General features: G+C 50.5%; 1 protein-coding gene across 5 annotated transcripts in view; it reads left to right on the forward strand.

Annotated features, from left to right (window-relative positions):
• The window catches only part of ACAD10 (acyl-CoA dehydrogenase family member 10), a 30,035-nt gene extending 20,616 nt beyond the window's left edge, over window positions 1-9,419 (forward strand). For 4 of the 5 annotated variants that reach the window (XM_073312268.2, XM_073312271.2, XM_073312270.2 and 1 more), the window contains 7 exons: window positions 1,335-1,472; window positions 2,174-2,264; window positions 3,577-3,735; window positions 4,964-5,136; window positions 6,744-6,887; window positions 7,320-7,397; window positions 8,146-9,419. In XM_073312268.2, the coding sequence (XP_073168369.2) occupies window positions 1,335-1,472; window positions 2,174-2,264; window positions 3,577-3,735; window positions 4,964-5,136; window positions 6,744-6,887; window positions 7,320-7,397; window positions 8,146-8,526 (1,164 nt within the window). In that variant the 3' untranslated portion in view covers window positions 8,527-9,419. Of the gene's footprint in view, window positions 1-1,334; window positions 1,473-2,173; window positions 2,265-3,576; window positions 3,736-4,963; window positions 5,137-6,743; window positions 6,888-7,319; window positions 7,398-7,859; window positions 8,115-8,145 lie in introns of those variants that run through there. The other variant, XM_073312273.2, reaches the window with a different exon arrangement.
• The last annotated feature ends 381 nt before the right edge of the window (window positions 9,420-9,800 follow it).

Consider the following 9,800-nt stretch of genomic DNA (forward strand, 5'->3'; position numbering starts at 1 on the left):
AAGGGCCTGTGCTGGCCAGAATGTGGCCTATTGTGCGCTATGCTAGTCAGCCCAGCCCCAGCCCTGGATGGAACCTCATGTGCGGGTTTCCAGTATAGCATGGAGCCGTTCTAGCCAGGCTCCTACAAAGGGTTTCGCCCTGCCCTGCATTGCCTGGGGAGTGGGGTAGGAGCCTTTTCCCTGTTCCAGTGCACTCAGGCAGCAGCAGGGCAGGATCTCCCCAGATGCTGAAGGGAGAGCTTGCTGCAGCACACACCACACCCCGGAGGGTTGCCAGTAAGGGGACTTGGCCAGCTTCTCTGTAGTGTGCAGTTCTTTGATTTGTGTATTCTCACTTAGTAGCTTAAAAGATAAAATTCAGCTTGGTTTTATTCTTTAAGGTTCGAGCCTCCGGGGCAGTTACAGATCATTTAATTGAGTGGAGGAGTGTGAATGACACAATGGGTGATTGATTAAAAATAAAAAACTTTATTTATAGTTAGTTAAAGCCAACAGGCCTTGCACTGATCCTCACATTCTAGGATGGAATGATGACGCCAGGGTGGTCAGACCCTGGCAGGAAGAATGGGTTTAACCCTTTCTCTAAGGGTACTTTGATAATGGATGGGCACGCCTATCTGACACCAGCTCACTACCTTTTTTATAATCAATGATGATAGCGGCCCTTAAATAATGAGCATTTAATCCACCTTGTTGCTAGAATTAAAGATTTTCTACATGCTCACTGACTGTTTAACTTTAAGCATCATCTCAATTAATGTGTGTAAATGCCAAACCAATCACTCTAAATAGAGAGCGCATTTTTCAAAACATTAACATTTGATTTAAAACACTTGTAAAAACCAGTTAAGATCAAACTGTGTTTACAACATGACCTGGGGTTCTGCTGTCACTCATCTCTAACTGGCCTGTGAATTGGCTCACTTCACTTTACTCATATTTTACCTGGCCTCACTTGATTATTGTCAAGCCATTTTTAGGAAATAGATTTTTGGGTCTACTTATATTTCTATGTAACATAAGAAAACATCATCTGTATAGGCTACTGTGTGCGCTAGCCTCAGATGCATGCTGCTCCCCCTTGGCATTCTGCTGTGTGCTGGCTCGGGGACCTGTCTCTGCAATGCAGTTTCCACCCCAAGTGTAAAATCTTTGCCCTTAGCTCTGGCCTTTTGAAACCAGCATGAGCTTGTGTCGTCTAAATTTCCTGATGCTTTGGAATGGGCTTTTGGCAGGCAGAAGTAGCTGTGCAGTTTGAGGTTGACTAACAAACTCCCTTTCCCAACAAACATGCCTCTGCTGTGCTGACTGGTGCTTGGCTTTCCCCCCTCCAGATATTCAACTGCTCTGCCCCTGACACTGGGAACATGGAGGTGCTGGTTCAATATGGGACGGAAGAGCAGAAGGAACGCTGGCTGCAGCCTCTGTTGGATGGGAAGATACGCTCGTGCTTTGCTATGACTGAGCCGCAGGTCAGTATCGCTGTCCAGTCAACCACACAATGGAGTACAGTAGAACCTTGCTGATCCACACCATACAAAGGCTCTCCCTGTTCTCAGTGCTGGCAGTTATTATACTCACTGGCCAAGGTTTTCAAAAGTGGCTCGTGATTTTGGGAGCCCAACTTGCGGCCCTTCAAAGGGACCTGCTTTTCAGAGGGCAGGTGCTCAGCAATTTCAGAAAATCACATTCGTTTAAAGTATTTGTTGGAGGCACTCAAAATCACTAGTCACTTCCTAGTAATCTTGGCCACCATGTTTCTTAAGCTGTGCTCTTGGGCAGTTAGTGGTAATTATGAAGTGTAACAAAGTGTTTTAATTAAACTACTGCCTAGCTGTCAGACTCAACCAGCTGACGAGCCTGATTGGCAGAGGGGCTGGGCACCTCTTTCTAGGGGAGTTGCAGGTGCTCAGGCTTGACTCTTGGTGGTGCTGAAGTCCATTTTGTGACTACCCAGCTTTGCTTTTAGAGGTGTTTGCTCACTGGGTCGTTCAGCTGAGCTGGGGTTCCCAGCCTTTGGTGTGCATCAGCAGTGCTGTGCTGAGCTCTGCCTGCTTCAGGCAATGATTTCTCGCCTCCCGAGCCACTTGATTAGAATGTCTGAAACTTCTCTCCAGCCCCTCCGAGGCTGAGAGGAGCTGACAGATTCGGAACTGAAAGTGTTTCTACTTAGGTTGCTTCATCTGATGCCACCAACATCGAATCTTCAGTCATAGAAGAAAAGGGTTTCTACATTCTAAATGGGCATAAATGGTGGATTTCAGGTACATTCCAATACACACACGGTCTCCGTCACAGGCCATGTGCTCCCATGGCTGCCTGCTGTGGCGTGATACTGTCCTGTCTGTTGGACCTTTTCTCCAGTGTGCTGATCTAAAACAGTTCTTGAAAGGGCCCTGGGCCCTGACTTGCACTCAGCCCTCGCTTATGGAGGGTCAGATTCTGATCTCAGATACACCAGTGTAAATCCAGCATAATTCCACTGTCTTGAATGGAGATACTATGGATTTACACCAGAGTAATGGAGAGCAGAACTTCTATATGCTAAACCAACAGGGACTGCAGAGTTCAGACAGCACTGTTCGGTTTCAAGCACAGTTGTGACTGTGACAGGCATTTGTGCATTAGATGCTGCTGTGACCTCTCAGGGGCCCCTCTGGGAAATGCTTTTGCTGCAGTCTTCAGCTTTATGTTAATCATTAGGAAAACATCACCTTTTTGGATGAGTTAAACAGAAAATACAGGGCATCTGGCTGGCACATGGGGTTGCTAATGGGATACTGAGGCTTTTACCTCTAGGCAGCCAGTTCTAATCCCACCTGGATCAGCAGTGACTGCAAGCTGTTATCATCCACTGGTTGCTGGCTGTGAAATGAGTCGGGTGTTCTCGGTTCAATTCCCAGTAGGAAGTAATGAGCACCTATGTTGGCAGTTCCAGCAGAGAGGCCAAGGTCTGAATGAGCCTTGAAGAGCCTTCTCCCTTCCAGGTGGTCCCTCCATGTCTTTGAGTCACAGGGATGGGTGGGGTGATGTGGGAAAGCTTGAATTTGCCTGGTAATTCCACAGTAATTGTGGATAAAGGACTTCAGAGCCTTTATCAGAGCCCAGAGTTCTCATGCCAGCTCTCCCTTTTCACTAGGAGGGTGGTGAAACACTGGAATGTGTTGCCTAGGGAGGTGGTGGAATCTCCTTCCTTAGAAGTTTTTAAGGTCAGGCTTGACAAAGCCCTGGCTGGGATGATTTATTTGGGGATGGGTCCTGCTTTTGAGCAGGGGGTTGGACTAGACGACCTCCTGAGGTCCCTTCCAACCCTGATATTCTATGATTCTATGATTCCTCTCTTCTGTTAACTCTTGAAACAAACTATTAAACCAAATAACCACGTCCTGAATTAGCTTCAGCTAAAGTGGCTGGATTTGCTCTGTTCTATTAAAGGGCTAAGTCAAAGTTAGACACAGGCACCAAATTCACGCCGATGTGCCTTCGCTGCAATCAGTGATGTTTCCATGTGGATTAATTGGGCCTGAGATTTTCAGCACCAGTCAGTCTAGTTCTCATTGTGTCTTTTCCCGGCAGGGGCTCTGGATCCTCGTTGCCAGCTCTGTGTGTTTATGGGGAAGACCGACCCTGAAGCCCAGCGCCACAAACAGCAGTCAATGCTCTTAGTTCCCATGGACACTCCAGGCATAACAGTCACCAGGCCTCTCAGTGTATTTGGCGAAGAAGATCCCCCAGGTGAGGAAAGGAGCTAGCTCAGTTTGTAACTGACTGCCTTGACAGCTCCGCTTTGTCCACTGAATTATTCTGGTTTTGAAAGGGCACATGTTGTGTGCACCTCTGATATGCTGGCCCTAGCTTCTGTGGGACCCCACTGTGCCTTGCCTGTCCATATCCTCTGACTTGGGCATTACTGTCCTGTGGATCAGGGAACCGGGGCCCAGAGCAGGGAAACGACTTGCCGGAGGACACGTGGAGTGGTGGCAGAGCTGGGACAAGAACCTAGGTCTCCTGACTCCCAGTTCTCTACATCACTCACACACTCTTCCCTTGTCCCTGGTACATAGTCGAGCAGGGCTGTCTATTATCCAGAGCAGGGGACTGGGAGTCAGGGCTCCTGGGTTGTCTTCCTAGTTCTGCCACTAACTCTCAGTGGGCAAATCCCATGACTTCTTTGTGCCTCAGTTCAATAACAGCTGCCTCCCAAGGCGTCAGTGCAGTTTACTGGCTGTGTGTAAGACTTGGGGGTGAAAGGTGTAGTAGAAACAGGCAGACCAGTGGTGTGAGAAACAATCATTCATGGAGTGTGTTACGATGCTACCTCCTTTTAAAACAAACCCTGGAATCCTGGGGCTACATTCCCTGCTACAGCCTGAGCACATTGTTAAAACATCCTAGTGACGTTAACATCACATTATATGTAATGACTTCATTAATTTTTGCAGTCAAAAAACCCTACAGATGATCTGTTGAGCTGTTGAGTCTCTAAGTGATGTTTCCTGGCTCTTTGACAAAGAGAAACCACAGCAAACCCCGTATTTCAGTCCATTTAGCATTGGACACGCTTTCTTGTCCACAGTCTGTGCAGGCGGAATTACAGGCAGTGGCTGTGGTGGGGGAAGCTGGGAATAACAAGGAATTGGCTGGCTCTGAGGGGGGGAGATGGCAAGTGCTGATAACAGAACTGGGAAAAGCCTCCCACCAACCTTTCTGCCTTGACTTTGACTTTTTTTGATCAAACACTGGAAAGAAACCAGCAAACCTCAACGTTTGTTAATCCTGACGAGAACCCAAGTTATTAGATCACTTGCCTGCCCCTGGCTGGTGAGAGGCCATTTCAGAGCTGCATGGGCTCTGGAAGAGCCAGGAAGAGAGGAACGGGAAGACATTCAAACTTCCTGCATGCGGGGATGTGTCCAGTGAGTGACGCTGCTGAGCTCTGTGCATCCTGTCCCGCCCTTTGCAGCTGGCCATGGGGAGATCTTCTTTGAAAACGTGCGAGTGCCCAAAGAATATATCCTGTTGGGACCTGGACGAGGCTTTGAAATTGCACAAGGGAGACTAGGGCCCGGACGGATCCACCACTGCATGAGGCTCATGGGCTATTCTGAAAGGGCGCTGGCGCTCATGAAGGAGCGAGTGAGTATTGCTGCGGGTTCGACAGGGTCCTGTCCTCTACTCAGTTCTCTTATGCAACCGCATTCCAAGTGCTGCCTTACCCGCATTTCAGTCTGATTGGATCTAGCATCATATTTCTCAGCAGACTATCACTGTAGTGTGTAAATACCTTTAATCCGTTTTAGCCGCATACCTTCCTGACACCCACAGCACCATTGGTAGCAGAAAACAATCCACTTCTCCAGCCTGGCATCCAGAATCAAATCCCCACCCCTGTGAATTCAGCCTTTACCAGTGGATGTTGGAAGCCAAACTACAGTGAGTTATTAGTGGAGTCCTTAGATCTCTAGCAGGGTTGAGAGTTCAGATCAAATAAATATTTCACAAGAACAGCCTCACAAAAGCGACACAGCTGATCAAATGAGTTTCCCTGCCTGACTGGGTACTCCATGGACAAAGGGCTGTTTCACTCCATTGCCTCCCTTTTTCTTATGCGTGGGGAGTTTCTCTCGTGATTAGAGAAATCGACTTCCCCTGTTTGCAGCTCTGTTCAGCCAAATAAGGCTCCCTGTATACTCTGAATCTTCTTCCTTCCATTTCCTCATTAAGGGTTGAACTTGTCTGGTCTCCCTAGCTCTGACTCCCTTCTTAGTTGTCTCCAGCTTCTGGGCCCTTTCCATGTCAGTTCAGAATGCGCTCATAACAGCAACTAACCAGGCAATTCATATCCCTGGGCTGAAGCCCTGCAACATCCTCGGATACTCCCTGGCCATTAGGTAATTGGATCCTGGCGCTGGCAACAGAATCATTGTGGTCACCCAGTTCGTCCTTTTTAAACACATTCTCAGGTGCTCCACTATTCCGTCCCTCTGTCACACCCCACGCTGCTTCATTATAGCACAAGGAGGAGAGGTACCTGGGCCAGGTGGATCCTGAGAGTCTGCGAATCTTGCTTCTTTCCCTTTTTCCTTCCCTTGCTCAGAACCTGCCTGAATTTCTCCCTTGCCTTTATTGGCCTGGGGTGGTAATGGCAGGGGTCAGTTTGTCCCGCTGCCTACAGAGGAGAGAAAATGCCAAGGGAGTGTTACGCGGTGGACCTGCAGCTGTACCACCTTGGCCTATGATCACATTGGTGCTCACAAGCTAAACAGGGTAGGACCTAGTCAGTACGTGGATGGCAGACCATCCAGGAATGCTGCGGGGAATGGGGCTGTTCCCTCTGTCAGCAAGGAATCAGTGCTAGGGGGTGCTGTGCTGCTTTTTGGGGATCTGGAAACTTGAGATTCTGATGGCTATTGCACTCTAACCAGGATTCAGGATTCAAGTCCTTCCAAATTCCATTTTAGGCAGGGTGTCAGTTACCCTGCTAAACAATTCCCTAGCTAATCTGATACAATATTCTTCACTTGCTGTCCCAAACTGCCATGTAGTGTCACTGTGCCTTGTCAGACAGCAGCCACATTGCATTTCAGAGGTGGCTGCATCCCAGCAACAGGTGAAGTGGGTCCCTGTCTAGTTTGTAGCGGCAGTCGGGATGAAAGCTTCTCTGCAAATGTAAGATATTATCACCAGCAAAAATAGCACTCCCTAAGTTCAGAGGCCCTTAGCCCTGTGTGCACCTATTGCAGGTGACGTCTCGTGTGGCCTTTGGGAAACCCCTAGCTGAACAGGGCACTATCCTGGAAGACATTGCCAAGTCCCGCGCTGAGATTGAGCAGGCCCGGCTTCTTGTCCTGAAGGCTGCCCTCCTCATGGATACAGCTGGCAATAAGGTGCGTGGCTGGGGCCCTCCGGAGGCTAACAATATCAGCCTGAGTAAGTGCACAGTAAGGACTGCAGCGCTCGGCCCAGTGTGCTTAGCTTGTCTGGTCGCTATGCGGGAGTTCTAATGCTTAAACTTTTCCTTCCTGGAGGCCTGAGCAAAAATATGTCTCAGGTTCCCAATGAAAAGTGAGCTTGGGCCCTCTCCTCCTTGGATGTTCGTTCCCATCAGAAATATCACATGGAGCTCAGCATGACAGGCAGTCTGTGTTCAGGAGAGGCCCAGGACTGGGATAGCACGGGGGCTGCAGGCCTAGCCTGACTTACATTGGTACCATTGTTTTGGGGAGACCAGAACGGGAATAGCTGGGGCTGCAAGCCAGGACTGAGGAGGGTTGACCAAGCTGGATGGATCTGATGTGTTTGATCCTGTTTCTATACAGGCAGCGGCTCTAGAGATCGCCATGATCAAAATGGTGGCTCCACTGATGGCTCTGCGGGTTATTGATCGTGCTATCCAGGTGAGCGGGGAGTCGTGCACTTATCATTCATTTCTCTCCCATTCCAGAAGGTTAGGGTTTAGCCCAAACAAAGCAAGCAGCTGCTTGGAGCCCCATGATGGTTCTGCTTTCAGCCAACTCCTGCAACTCACGAGTTAGTCCTACCCTTGCCTCCTGGGAGGAGGAAACTGCTCCCAGACCTCTTCCTCCTAGACCTGATCCCTCCGGGTCAGGACTTAGGCACGTTAGCAGGGGCTGGCATAGAGCAAACTTGTCCTGCTGTTGCCTATGCGCTGTTCCTGTTCTGTGGAGAACCTTCTACCAGCACTAAACTCACGTGAAACCGTGTTATAGGAAGCAAGCTCCTCGGGCCCCTGGAGTTTGCCTTCCTGCTTCCACAGTGCTAAGTGTCCCTGCTTTGCTCTGCTGCTCCCACTATGGCATTGTCCTGCCCTTTTCACATGTCCCATGGGTTTGTTGCAGGCCTTTGGAGCGGCGGGTCTCAGTAACGATTACCCACTGGCCCAGTTCTTTGCCTGGGCGCGAGCCCTGCGTCTCGCTGATGGACCCGATGAAGTTCACAGGACAGCAGTCGCTAAATTGGAGCTGAAACGCTAGCCCTGGCCCACTGTGGAAAAACAACCCCTGGGAGGCGGAAGAGGAATTCCCATCTGCAGCCTTGGGATGTGTGTCTGTGTGGTGGGGGTACTCTGATTAACACAGTGTGTTTGTGCGTGGCGATAGCTCTTTAATTTCAATGTCCTTGCAGATTGCCAGACCCCTTCAGGCAGAGGCGACATGCTCCCCACTTGATTTAATGCTGGGCTTGCTTGATGGTGGAACAAAAAGCAGAAAATGTGTCCTTGAGCCACACACAGTGGCCTTGCTCCAGGCTGCGGTGGGACTGGCTGCACACCCCTGCAAGTCCCAGCCCTGCTCTCAGGCTTCCTGGTCTAGCAAGTGGTCAGCCTTCAGGGATGGAGAGGAAAGAGTCTTGTCACCCAGCAGCAGCCCCTCCAGGGGCCTGCTCTGGAAAGACTCATTGACTTCAGTGGGCATTAGATCAGGCTCCAGTTGGCTGAGAGGTGCTGACTGGTTCAAAAGGAACCCTGCTCTTCTTTGGAAGGGACAGATGTCCAGGCTGGGGTGAAGTCAGGAGGGGAACTGGCTGGCTCCTGAGGACTCTGCCAAGGAAGCAGAGCTCTAGTTCTATGATTCGCTGTGTTTGGGGTGTGGGGGTTGCCATTTGTCACCCGCATACACTTGGTTACACTTCTGTAATTCACACCGCTCTGTAGAGAAAAAAGAATCATGGAAGGAGTCGCGCTTATTTCTGTGCCATTCATTAGTGATGTTGGGTCAAATCAGAATAAAAATAATGGACCCACATCCTTGGGTGTGCCCCCGTCCTGAGACCTCACCTGAAGCTGCAATAGTTTTTCCAGAATGTTTTATACCATCTCCCCTCCTCAGGAATGATCAGTTCTGACAAATGGAGAGATGCACGTAAGCACGGTTGGGTGGTTGAGAGTGATCATGAAGAGCGGGGCCAGCTCGAGCTTTCTCGCTTTTTTGCTGCCCCAAGTACCAACCTGTCAAAGCAAAAAAAAAGCCGCCCCTTCAAATGGGCCGCTCCAAGAACGGCCGGAATGCCGCCCCTTCAAATGGGCCGCTCCAAGAACGGCCGGAATGCCGCCCCTTCAAATGGGCCGCCCCAAGCACATGCTTCCTTGGCTGGTGCCTAGAGCCGGCCCTGATGAAGAGACAAAGTGTAGGTGTACGCTGCAGCTGGGAGAGCGCCTCCCAGCAGTGTGGATGTTTCAGCATGGTGGCGACTTGGGCCCAGCCGGTTGGCCGGGTGGGCTTGGACTTGGGTGGCTAGCCAGAGCCTCACTCCCAGCTGCAGTATAGACCTACCCAAAGGGCCCATCCCAGCTCGCATACAACTTTGGTATGAAATGTGCTGACAAGGATCCCAGAGCATCATGTTCACCCGAACGCCCCTGTCCGGTCACTGAGGAAAATAAAGGAAACTTGGTCAGAGCCGCTTCTAACAAGGGTTTCTGAAACGGTGCTGAACTTGCTGCCAAAGCGTGCTTGGCACCAGGTCATTTTGGTATGCGAGAGGAGCTCTGAGGGGGAAGTAGGGCGGAGGCAGGAGCTCAGCAACAGGCCTCAGGGAGGGGGCAGGGAGGCTACAGTATTGCATGAGAGTTGCGGGGAAGCCCCTGCTGTGCACATGTGCTCCTCCAGCCTGCTGTGCTGTCCCTGGGCCCAGCTCTGCCAGCTGGTGGCTCCTGCAAAGGGCCATTCTGCTGGGTTTGAGAGACCCGGGTATTCTGCAAAACAAACAGTGACAGGCCCTGAGAATAAGGCCCCACGGTTCCCTGGCTCGAAACACAGACGTGGAATGGGGTGAGTGGG

Source organism: Lepidochelys kempii, chromosome 15 (assembly GCF_965140285.1).
Source record: "Lepidochelys kempii isolate rLepKem1 chromosome 15, rLepKem1.hap1, whole genome shotgun sequence".
Classification (NCBI taxonomy): domain Eukaryota; kingdom Metazoa; phylum Chordata; order Testudines; family Cheloniidae; genus Lepidochelys; species Lepidochelys kempii.